Here is a 12,395-nt window from a genome sequence, read left to right on the forward strand (position 1 = left end):
TTGACAGCACATGTAAAAATCGAGAGAGCGGAGATCTGAGTCTCATCCCCATTGAAGGAGTTCAAAAATGTTGCATTTGTAGGAATGGAGCACCTGACATTCAGTGGCTGGGTGAAACCAATCCCAAAATATAGTGGGACATCCACTAAAATTGAGTGTCGGGAGAGTTAGAGAAGAAAATATTTATTTGCCCAGCGTGTAATTAGTCTATGGCACTATTAGTCTGTGGCACTCCTTGCCACAGGATGTGGTGATGGCGCCTGGCCTAGATGCCTTTAAAAGAGGATTGGACAGATTTTGGGAAGAAAAGTCCATCGCTGGTTACAAGCCGTGATGGGTATGTGCAACCTCCTGATTTTATACATCGGCTATATCTGAATGCCAGGTTCAAGGGCAGTGGCAACAGGATGCAGGGCTCTTGTTCTCTTTGTATGCTCCTGGAGGCATCTGGTGGGCCACTGTGAGATAAAGGAAGCTGAACTAGATGGGCCTTTGTTCTGATCCAGATTCTTATGTTCTTATTTTAAATTATCCTTGAACCTCTTTGGCTGAATCCAAAGGTGTTGTGAAGGATTTCAGATGAAAAGATGTTGACGTTGCAGGGGAAAAGAAAGATCATAGAGTTGGAAAGTGCCCACAAGGTCATCTAGTCCAACCCCCTGCCTATAGCAGGATCATTGTCAAGTATGATAATGTGTATGATCTTGAAGTTAATTCTATATGGTCTTATATGGGAGAAGGTCCATCGTGGGGGTGACACAATAAGTTCTTGCACCAGGTGACAAAAACCCTAGAGACACCTCTGTTATGTAACCGTTATTACAGCTCTTGCCTTGGTGCCCTCAGAGACAGCATTGCTGCTCTGGAACACACTCTTGCTGGAAGGCAACAGCTGAGCTCGCCCTGATCCTAGCTGGCCAGGCTTGCCAGCTCAACTCAGCAAAAAAAAAAAAAAAGCCATCGGCTTTTGTTTTCCTGTTTGCATCTGTTAATTTGCTCACATTTGTGCACAATGTTCCCATGCCTGTTTGATTTGAAGCTGGCCAAGGAAATGAGGCACCAAGCGGCCAAACAAAACAAACCCTCTCTGCGAGTGGACAAGCAGAGAGATATTGTGCTCAAGGGGGGGGGTGTCTCAAAAGCATTTCTCACTGAGCTCAGATTGAGGACTGGGCCATCAGGGTAGTGGTGTTTTAAGGATGCCGCAGGCCAGCCAGAGTCATAGGCCAGACATTATATGAGCTGGGTTGCAGTCTTTCCAGGATCGGGGCCAAGGAACCCTCAAACCAGCTGCCCCAGTTTCACCAGGGAACAGCCACATGTGGTTCCAAGAGAGCAGCACAAAACCCCTCTGCGCAGCTGAAAGCAAAAGATTTCAGAATTGTATGTGCAAAATGTATTCGGTTCTGAGATGTTCTGTGTATTTTGAGGATTCTCAATAATTCAAATAATGATTTGGGTACCATTGTTAAATTTCAGCTCACCGACAGCGGTTTCCATGCATAATTTTTTTTTTATTTCCTCATCTATACAGTTGAGTTCCAACAGCATTTTTTATTCAAGTAATAGAATTGAGGGGGAGAGGGGGCCTTGTAAGTCGTCTAGTGCCTACCCCCTGCTCAGTGCAGGAAATCCAGGACTACAACATCCCCAAAAGGTGGTTGAGCAGCTGCTACTGGAAGACCTCCAGAGGGGGAAGAGCCCCCCTTCCCCAGGCTGGACCGTGGAGCGCAGCCCAATTTTAGATTCTTTCATGCACACACAATGGACCTTTGGGGTGCTCCACCCCCAGCTCACTGCTATGCCCTCCATGACGTCCCAGAGTCCAAACCCCAGTTCCATGGAGACTAGAGCGGGGTCCCACCCACCCACCCCGTTAGTTTTCAGCAGTAGACCAGCTGCTGGAGGAGAGAAGAGGGGTACCCCAGCAGGCCCCTTTCTCTAATGCAGGGGTGCCCAAACCCCGGCCCTGGGGCCACCTGTGGCCCTCAAGGCCTCTCAATGCAGCACTCAGGGAACCCCCAGTCTCCAATGAGCCTCTAGCCCTCTGGAGATTTGTTGGAGCCCACACTGGCCAGGCACAACTGCTCTCAGTATGAGGGCGACTGTTTGACCTCTCGCGTGAGCTGTGGGATGAGGGCTCCCTCCACTGCTTGCTTTTTCATGTCTGTGATGCAGCAGAGGCAGCAAAAAAAAGGCCAGCCTTGCTTTCTGCAAGGCCTTTTATAGGCCTTGAGCTATTGCAAGACCTTCATTCATTCATATAAGTTCATCTTTAATATATTCACTTATGTAAACTTATGTAAATTTATTCAAATTTTAAATGTAAATTAATTCTTCCCCCCCCCCGGCCCCTGACATAGTGTCAGAGAGCTGATGTGACCCTCCTGCCAAAAACTTTGGACACCCCTGCTCTAATGAGTGATGTAGTCAGGCCTGGTAATGCTTCCTAGTGGTGACAGCACTTTTGCGGAAATAAATGTGTTTGTCTCTAAGTTGCAGCAGCCAGACCTATTGTCGCGGGCGTACAGCAGGAAGCTGCAACTCCCTTTATGTTCGTGTTCCACGTGTGAGCAGCAAAAGAAAAGTGTGCACTTGTCACACTTTGGGAGGCAGTCACAGTTGCCCCAGGTGGAAATGTCTTGAAGTCACCATTCAAGCTCAAGCAAGGAAGGTAAAATGGCCCTTTTCCTGACCTTAACTCAGTGTCCTGAACACATAGGATGGACCCTATTTCCAGAGGCATCACTAGGGTTTGCGCCATCCTGTACAAAAGCCCCCATGATGGACTTCCTCCCATACCAGACCATACAGAATAAATCGCAAGATCATATGCACAGCAGAAATGCAGTGGCATCACTAGGGTTGATGCAACCCCCTTTATTTATTTGATTGATTGATTGATTGATTAAATATGGAGCCGTACAGCTCACCCAACAAATCAATAATCAACAAAAATAACCAGTGGCCAATTTGATAACACTCACATAACCGAAGAGTTCTAGAATGTATCTAATACGTTCTGGTATCCATGGGAAGGAGAGCTGACTCATACTCACTGACCCTATTGGTTCCCTACTGTGTCATAGCAATATCTCATTGGAACGCAGAACAACCAGTCTCATTGGTCAGTTTTGAGTTAAAGGAATCTGCTTTTTGTTACATAAGGCAGTTGTGTTTTCCCTTTCTGGTTATTTGCCTGTAACTCCTGCACATGCCCAATCTCATCTGATCTTGGAAGCTAAGCAGGGTCAGGCCTGGTTAGTACTTGGATGGGAGACCGCCTGGGAATACCGGGTGCTGTAGGCTTATACCATAGTCTTTCGAGACTGAAGGTTGCCAACCACCACCTTGACAGAGCACAGATATTTCAATGCAGTTTGTTTCATTACATTCTGCATTAAATGATCCATCGAATGATATATAAAATGATGGTATTATTCGAAAATAGCAAGGCTTCCACAATTTTGGCCAGTGTTGGTGTCTGTCCCACCCACCCCCAAGTGTGGTCAGTGTGGTCCACATCCACTCACCCCCCTAATGACACCACTGACTATTTTGTCAGTCTTCTGTTCTATATTTTTTTTCCAGGACCAAGAGAGAAATATCAAATAAAAAGTCAACAGGCACTGCTCCTTGTCTCCTCTTGCTGGAACCCAGGGCTGATGTGATTCTGCTAACACTCCGCCCCCACTTCTTTCAGCTTAGGATTGACCGTGGGTGGCAGTCGCAGCAGGAACAGTGTTCCATCCCAGTCCCCAAAGCATCCCCGGGATGCAACGAGGACAACACCAATGGCCTTCGTGTCCCGGTTCTCCCGGAATGGATCCCGGACTCCCAGCCGGAGGGCTCCTGACGACACCAGCCGTCACTCCATCCTCAGCGTCTTTGAGTTGGAGAGGTTGCTCTACACAGGGAAGACCACCTGTAACCATGCTGATGAAGTCTGGCCAGGTCTCTACCTGGGAGATCAGTATGTACAGGTCCAGCAATTGGGACCAAACCCTACTACTTTGGGCTGGCGAAGGTGGTGGGGAGAAAGGGCAGTGTGCAGACCTGGCCTTGGGTTAGAACCTGTGCAGGAAAAGGCATCGGTTTTTACCCAAGCAGACTGATCAGGTGGGACCCCTGTGATGATAATAGCCAATGCAAGTAGGTAGCTGAGAGTAGCTAAGTGGGCTGTACTGTAGAACCTAAAGTAACTCCAGGGTTAGAAACTTGCTCCAGCCAAGATTCGAGCCAGACTGAACTCTTACCTCCTAGAGCAGGCCCTGCAAACCAACTCAGGCTCTAGAGGTGGGACCTCCTTATCCGCAGATTCGTGACCCTTAACGCGGGTCCTAATCTACATGTGTCTGGAGGGCCTCAGCTTTCCTCCCCACCACAACCAGAAGTGCTTCATTGGGGAGGCGTTCTGAGGTGCGGAGAGTTCTCATGTGCCTTCCCTGTGCCTCAGAACACCTCTGAACATGACTGGAAGGCACTTCTAGCCATGCCTGGAGGTCCTCTGAGGGACCCACCCACAGATTTCATTATCTGTGGGTTTTTGTATTCATGGTGGGTGCAGGAACAGATCTCTTGCAGATACCAAGGTCTGACCTCTACCAGACAAAAAAGTGTCTCCTTGAAAAGGTTCACACTGGAGCTTAGAACCTTATACTTCTGAGGCTTCTGGAGATCTCTTGGTCGACCCTTTGGTGTCTCTAGCAAGTCAGCTTGAGTAAAGGTGGTCTTCAGGCAGATCTTAAGGGAGCTCTGGTTGGTAGCTTTGAAGAACTGGACTGTTGAATTGGGGGACCGAGTTTAGAGAAACTGTTCCCCCCCCCAGCTGATCCTCCCCTACACTGGGCTACGTGAGTCCTTCATAATGACCTTCACCTTAGAAATGCCAGAGATTGAACCTGAGACTTTCTGCCCCTGAGCTACAGTCCTTGAGTAGGATACTACTTTATCATTTCAGAGCCACAATTGGGGGAGAGGGTCTAGAGAAGAACAGGAGGAACTTGTCCTGCAATTGTCACAAGGTGATGAGCAAAGAGGATAAGAGTCTAGAGGTGGATGTGGAGTCAGTAGAGACAGTGACACGGGGTTCAAGAAGATGAGTTAGTGTTCATGGCCTTCACTGCTTCGCTGTCTCCACCATGCAGAGATATAGCGGCCAACCGACGTGAGCTGGCCCGCCTGGGCATCACCCACATCCTCAATGCCTCCCACAGCAAGTGGCGAGGGGGGGCCGAGTACTACGAGGGCACCGGCATCTGCTACCTGGGCATCGAGGCGCACGACTCCCCCACCTTCGACATGAGTCCCTACTTTGAGCCTGCGGCTGACTTCATCCACACGGCACTGAACAGGAGTCGAGGTGAGTCAGGGGGAGGGAGCACCAGTAGAGCATGGTGGCTCAATAGCTCAGCTCCATCGGAACTAGAATCCCCCTCCCCTACCGGCTTGGTGGAGGGTCAGTTTGAATGCTCAAGTTGCTGCGCTGGACATGTGGGCTTGCAATCCAGGCTGACTTGGGCATGCGAGTGAAGTGTTGGTGCAGTCATATCAATGCGCACCCCTCCTGTCTGGCTGTGTGCTATACTGAGCGATGAAGCTTAATTTGCTAGACCCAATTAAGGAGACAACGGCTCTGCTCCTGTAGCTGTGGCACACTGAAAACAGAAGGGAAAGGGGGTTAAAACCTCCCTCCTCCCCACAGGGGCACCCCTCAGTTGCAAGGAGGGAGAGAGGCAAGGAGTGAGGGGAGAGTTTCTCTGAGCAATCTGAACTCAAAAACTGTGTTTGCGAAGCCTCGGGGGGGGGAGTTTCCAAGCCAGTGGTGTAGCTGAGGGAGGGTCCCAGGGATACAGTTATCCTGGGTGCCAATCCAAGGGGGGGCGGCATCAGGTCCTACAATGGCCACCAGGGTCCTACTCCCCTTCACCCGCAGTTAAGCCACTCGGAGTGAAACGACCTGCTTTGGCCAGTCTTGCCCCGAGTGGTACAAGGAGGGTGTTCGGAGACCACCAGAAGGCCTTAGAACAGCCATATTCAACCACTGTGCCATGGCACACTGGTGTGCCACGAGTGGTCTACAGGTGTGCCACAGGAATTTGGGGAAGGTCATTTATTAATAGGGCCAATGGGAGATGTGAGCCCCCACTGGCAGCATAGTGTGCCTTGTCAATTGTCAAAAACCTAGTGGTGTGCCTTGACTGTTTTAGTGCCTTGTCAGTGTGCATGAGATGAAAAAGGTTGAAAATCACTGCCTTAGAATGTCACCAGGTTTTTGGGGCAAACTGGAGCACAACTCTGCTCCCGTTCAGGTCAGGAGGCAGCCCAGGTCATGGGGCAGCCCTGGAAGGTGTGCCCTGGGGCAGCACTTTTTTTCCAGCTAAGCCACTTTTCCAAGCTCCAAGAATTATTTTCCAAACCCAAGGTTTGACTCGCTTGATTTCTGTGGTGCTTAGTTAGGTGTCACTTTATGTATATACATCCCATAGTCTTAATTTAAAAAATTAATTAATTAGAGTCTGTTGTACTGCAGACGGGTACTTGGGTAGGGGGAATTTGGAAAGTTGCATGGTCTCTCCTAACTTCTGAATCAGAAGTTCTCTGCTGATGATGGAGGCTGATGGTGCCCAAGTCCTCAAAAGTCCTATCTTCATTCAGGAAGGATACTGGTTCACTGTGCTGTGGGAGTGAGCCGATCGGCCACCCTGGTCCTCGCCTACCTCATGATTTACCACCGCTTGACCTTGGTAGAGGCCATCAAGACCGTCAAGGACCATCGAGGCATCATCCCCAACCGGGGCTTCCTGCGGCAGTTGGTCGTCTTGGACAATTCCCTCCAGCTGAAACACAGATCATGAGCAGGCAGGTCATCAGGGAACCATGTCGGGGTCAAACCTGCCTTGTGTTGGGTCAGCTGGGACCTTTGAGATTCCTGCCCTACAGAAGCCCAACTAAAACACTCCTCTGGCCTACAAGGCCATCAACCTCCAGTGCCCTCAGTCATAGCTCCAGGTGCCACCAAAGGTCTGCAAGCTAAGGTTTCTAAGGGGAGGGGGCCTTTCTCCCTCCCTTCCTGCTGGCCTTGGGAAGCCATAGAATGGGGTTCTTCTTGATAGCCACTCTGCAAGTGAGAGATGTTTAAGCTGCCTCAATACCCTCAGAGTGATATTTGGTGTGGCAACAACCCCTTAGTTACTTAGCCAAGAGCCATGTATTTTAGCTGTGACAATAAAGACCTGTAAATCTGATGTGCATCAGAGTGTGTTGAACTTTTTTTCCCCCACAAATGTGCAGCAATTATTGGACAGGGGAAGAACAGGTTAGGTTAGAGACAGCCCTTCCATGAGGTTGACCAAGGTGGGCATCTCAGGAGGCAGATGGGCATACATATATATCAAACCATATAGGCCCAATTGTGGAAGGGATTGTCACTCCCGGATTGGCCTTTTCAGCCACACTAGACGCTGTGCCAGAACCACCTTTCAGAGCGCGATACCATAGTCTTTCGAGACTGAAGGTTGCCAATACGATAGGCCCAATCCTATCTAACTTTCCAGTGCTGATGCAGCTGCAATGTAGCCCAAGGTAAGAGAACAAACATTCCCTTACCTTGAAGAGGACTCCATAACTGCCCCCCTCCATGCAGGATGCAGCACTTGCCCTGTTGGCATGGCTGCATCAGTGCTGGAAAGTTGGATAGGATTGGGCCCTAAGACACATCGGTTTGAAAGTTGCTCTTGCTTCAGTCGGGTCTGTAACTGGTGAAAAGGCATGCTGGTGAGAATGCCCATCTGCACTGCAAACACCTCTCCTCTTCTTTCTCTTCCGTAAGTAAGACTCAAGAGTGAACATAAATAGGGCAATGGATGGAGGCTCAGAAGCTATGCAGCCCACCCTGTGAAAAAGTCCTATCCAAGGATACTGAAAGCTGCCATGCTTTATATTGCCCACCAGGGGGCAGCAGAATCCCTAACAATGATCCTATCTGGCTTTATCAGAGATACAGACAAGAGAAGGATTTCTGTTCTAGTTCCGTATTTCTCTCCATGTAACATAGAGGGAAGTTCAGCTGGAGATGTGGAAGCTCTGGTCTTCAATGTGCTCTCCAGGGTGTTACCCCAAATTCTCTTGGCCCCTTTGGTCACTGGCTACTGAAAAACCTGGGGCTTTTGCCCCCCCAGCCCACCACCAATGCCACTAAGTTCCAGCCTCCCCTGATTTACTCATAGGGCTGGCCCATTCGTGAGGCAGCCTGAGATGACAGGCAATAGATTTGCTGAAGGCTGGAAAACCACCACTGCCGGAGGCGGTTTGCCAAATGACACCCTTCCCCTTACTTCACCAAGTAAACACAGCACAAAGCACAGCTCTGCTCATGCCCAGGGGTGCTAACTTGAAAACAACAAACAGGGCAACCTAGAACTATATCCGTCCTTCAGTGCAGGGCCAGTCCATCCATGACGCCCACTGACCAGGTCACAGAAAAATTAAAATTGGTTGTGACCACCCAACACAAATGCGGGTCCCAGCGTCAGCTATTTCTTGCGGCACGCCAAGTGATTGACAAGTTCCTTGTTTCAGCAGTTCCAGGCAGGAGCTTGTGAAGCCAGCAATATCTGACTCAATATCTATGTGTCGGCTCAGTAGGTCACAACAACCTCTATGGTGGCGTAACGGGGAAAAAACCACATATGGGAACTACAATAGACTCCAGATGGCAGTGTTGCACCGAGAGAAGATTGCAAAAAGTTTGTGGCCACCAAAGCCTAGCTAACCAGTTAGGGCCAAGCATGTTACTTTCAAATATGGGTCACTGTAAGGGGCTAGAGAATGCGGAATAAGAATAAATACTTAGCATTTATAGTGTGTCTTCTGAACAAGGTCCTTCACACGTATTTTCTTAAAACTAGCTGCCCAAAGTGGTGTCTAAATTGGCATGCGTGCTCATGTGCAAAGCCACATGTTCATACACCCAACCGTATCTTCACGGTTATCCAGGCAGGAAGGATCTTGAAGTTCCCAAGATTTTTCCCTCCCAGCCAGTGAAAGCACCAGGGAGAAGGCAACACTGTTTCTAATTACTGAAGAGTAACTAGGGATCTGATCACAGTGGCCATCCCCACCTCCATCTCCGTGTCCTCTGGCATTGAAGGAGAAGGTAAGGTCATCCTCCCCTCATTCCTGCTACAAGGAAAGCAAGCAAGAAGAGGCTGGGAGAATGGACAAGACGTCCCCTGCCAATTTGTTGCCTCCTCCCTCCACCGCCACTCAAAACAGGGACTTCAGCACACCTCATGAATGGGCTGGCCCTGCTCACAACAGCCCTGTAAGGCTGTCTTGAAGCAGGGAGATTCTGATGGGTGACCCTCTCCACCAACCTATTGCCTCAATCAGCCTCATGGACAGGCTGGCCCTACAGTTCATTCCCTTGGTTGGCAACCTTCAGTCTCGAAAGACTATGGTAGAAGCCTACAGCACCCGGTATGCCCAGGTGGTCTCCCATCCAAGTATTAACCAGGCCTGACCCTGCTTAGCTTCTGAGATCAGACAAGATCAGGCATCTGCAGGGTAACAGTTGATATTTCTAACTTGTGCTGGAACAGGCAGGCCAAACTGCCAGCACTATACCTAGCACAAGGTTGCTGTGGGTTGGAGCACAACTCAGAGTAAGGGAATTTTTGTCCCCTTACCCCGTATCATGCACCAGCCACCCCTTATGGGGTTAATTAGATCTGCACCAGCAAAATTGCTGGCGCATATCCGACCAGCCTGGTGTAACACTGGGCTGGCTGGAAGGGGAATTAGGATCAAGTCGATGTTGTCCAGGTCGGTCTGGAACACAGTCCACCCACCAGTCTGTCCTCCCCCGCCTCCCCCCACCCAAACAACACCCCTGTTCCACTCTCCTGCCACCCACTCCTTCGCCCTATGCTGGCCTGCACAGGCTGGCACAAACGCACCTTTTCCAAGGCTGGATTCAGCTCTGGCAAGCCAGTGCAAATCTGTGCTCTGGCCTAACAGACTCCCAAGTAGCCACAAACATACTTCTTGGCATGTTTTTCGACACTTGGAACATTTGGATTGCTTTGCCATCACTGTGCTACACCAGCTCTGCTTCCAGTAAGTAGTTCATTTCTCAATGAGGAGAAGAAACAGAGGATACATTTCCTCACAGCTTCTCATCAATTGCTTCAAAGTGGCTGTGTGCCAACACACCAGGATCAGCTCCAGGATCCAGGGGACCCTGGGACCAAACCCCTGCACTACCCCTCCATGGTGCAAAAGGGACCTACTTCTCACACCACAGGGGTAGGAATTTGAATTTGGTGCCACCTCTATTCTCCGTAGCCCAACATTCTTCTATAAGCCAGGGCCCAATGGGGCAGTAACAGCAGTGGAGAAGCATCTTAAATGCAAGGAAGGCAGTAGTAATAGCAACTGGAAAAAAACTGCTATGTGAATTTGGGGGGAAAAGGGACAGTTGCTCTCCCCCTGCTGAATATAAGAGAGTCACCACCATCAGTAAGACTGGACTTTGAAGGGGTTAAGCCCAGGATGAGACTGAAAGGGCCATCTCTCTGATGTGCTGGTGCTTCCTTTGATAGCTTTGTGGGGTGTGGCTATCATCCTGCACCAGGCTGCTAAGCAGAGGCAAGGCCATTGTTTGCAGAAGCTGGGATCACCAAGATCAGCATGGGGCATGAGGGCAATTTTGTTTGAGAGAGGATCAGCCGTTTAATCCAGTGGCTTGGATGCAAATTGTCACAGTCAGGCTAGAATGTTCCTCAGTGGATGTGTGACTGTTTGGGCATGCGCCAATTGAGTGCATGTCAAGGTCAGAAGAACTGAAACCGGTGGCAGCCCTAACCTGAAACACAGTGGAACACATGCTTCTTACCATGAGCGCTAGGGGATCTTAAGGGCAACAGAGTGGGAAACAAATGGAGAAGCCAGACATGAAGGGGCGTGGAGCAGGGTAGAAAACCCAGGACATAAATATAGGTGATCTCGTATATTGAAAGATACTTGGCCTGCAATCCTATGCATGCTTTCCCAGGAGTAAGCCCCATTTAACTGACCACTGCATAGACATGCATGCACTTGCACTGCTCATTATACTACACGTGAATTAAATTTTGTTTTGTCAGGTTGAAAATTAAGGGCCTAGTCCTCAGTGATCTCAGGTCCTTTGCATTCATTGCCCAGAGCACTGAAAGGTGAAGAGATTGTTTTGAAGAGAGCAAATAGGTTCAGGCAGAGGTTTTTCCCAGCCCAGATGCTATTGAGACAGGAATATGGATTCATCCAGGTCAGCACTCTCTATGCAAGTGGCCCCCACAGTTGGGTACATGCCGCGGAGGGGGCATGACCACAAACAGGCCCATGGCTGGCCAACCCTGAAGCATTGGGAAGTCCACTGTTGCCGCTTCTCCCCCACCATTGCCCTGTGTCTTCATGGGATGTCCACTACTACGGTGGCTCCCCACCACCATCCAGTTCACCACAGTCCATCAGGACAGCTACTGGTCTATGGTGGGAGAACAGTAGGACCAGTAGATCTTCTTACCCCAGTACCATACTATTCCCAAGGCCCCATATAGTCCAGCTTTCTGTATCTCACAGTGGCCCACCATATGCCGCAGGGAGCTAACAGACAAGATACTTGTGCTCTGTTGCCACTCCATTGCACCTGGCGTTCAGAGATAGGCTAACTCCAAAACCTGGAGGGTGCAAATAGTCATCCTGGTTCACTAACCTGTGGTGGAATTTTCCTCCATCAATCTGTCCAATCCTCTTTCAAAGGCACCAAGGCCAGGTGCCATCACCACATCCTGTGGCTAGGAGTTCCACAGATTAATGACACACTGGGTTAAGAAGTATTTTCTTTTGTCTGTTTTAACTCTCCCACCCTTAGTACTGGTGTTAAAAGAACTCCCCTCTATCCATCCCCTGCATAATTTGGTGGGTCCTGACAGATTCTCATTCTAAAAAGTGGGTCCTGATGTTAAAGGAGTGAGAAACACTGCTATATACGTTTACCTGGGAGTAAGGCAAATTAAACTCAATGGGACCTGCTTCTGAGTAGGCAAGTATACAATCAGTGGTTGTACATCAGTGGTTCTCAAACTTTTAGCACCAGGACCCACTTTTTAGAATGAGAATCTGTCAAGGCCCACTGGAAGTGATGTCATGACCGGAAGTGACATCATCAAGCAGGACTATTTGTAACAATCCTCTGCTGCAGTCCTACCCACACTTACCCAGGAGTAAGTCCCATTAACTATCATTGTTAAAAGCGTCTACATAGCCTGTTCAAACATTTCCCCAGATGCAGTCACATAGTTTAATATATTAAAAATAAAACATTGAAATGAATGGGGATCCTGGCTCGCGAC

The 12,395-nt window shown here is 49.4% G+C and overlaps 1 protein-coding gene and 1 pseudogene across 1 annotated transcript; both read left to right on the forward strand.

Annotated features, from left to right (window-relative positions):
- The first annotated feature begins 3,197 nt into the window (after positions 1-3,197).
- LOC136635821 (5S ribosomal RNA) lies at positions 3,198-3,309 on the forward strand (annotated as a pseudogene).
- Positions 3,310-3,580: 271 nt separating this feature from the next.
- Positions 3,581-7,247, forward strand: DUSP26 (dual specificity phosphatase 26). Its single transcript, XM_066610944.1, has 3 exons — positions 3,581-3,973; positions 5,148-5,362; positions 6,658-7,247. The coding sequence occupies exons 1-3, from the start codon at positions 3,795-3,797 to the stop codon at positions 6,855-6,857; spliced, it is 594 nt and encodes a 197-aa protein (XP_066467041.1). The 5' UTR covers positions 3,581-3,794; the 3' UTR covers positions 6,858-7,247.
- The last annotated feature ends 5,148 nt before the right edge of the window (positions 7,248-12,395 follow it).

This window comes from Tiliqua scincoides, assembly GCF_035046505.1.
Source record: "Tiliqua scincoides isolate rTilSci1 chromosome 11 unlocalized genomic scaffold, rTilSci1.hap2 SUPER_11_unloc_5, whole genome shotgun sequence".
NCBI classification, from domain to species: domain Eukaryota; kingdom Metazoa; phylum Chordata; class Lepidosauria; order Squamata; family Scincidae; genus Tiliqua; species Tiliqua scincoides.

Excerpts from the sequence above, each read along its gene's own strand:
- DUSP26 (XM_066610944.1), top strand. The coding sequence starts at position 3,795 with ATGGCCTTCGTGTCCCGGTTCTCCCGGAATGGATCCCGGACTCCCAGC. Across the intron at positions 3,974-5,147 it reads GGTCTCTACCTGGGAGATCA|AGATATAGCGGCCAACCGAC; the intron begins GTATGTACAGGT and ends TCCACCATGCAG. Across the intron at positions 5,363-6,657 it reads GGCACTGAACAGGAGTCGAG|GAAGGATACTGGTTCACTGT; the intron begins GTGAGTCAGGGG and ends ATCTTCATTCAG.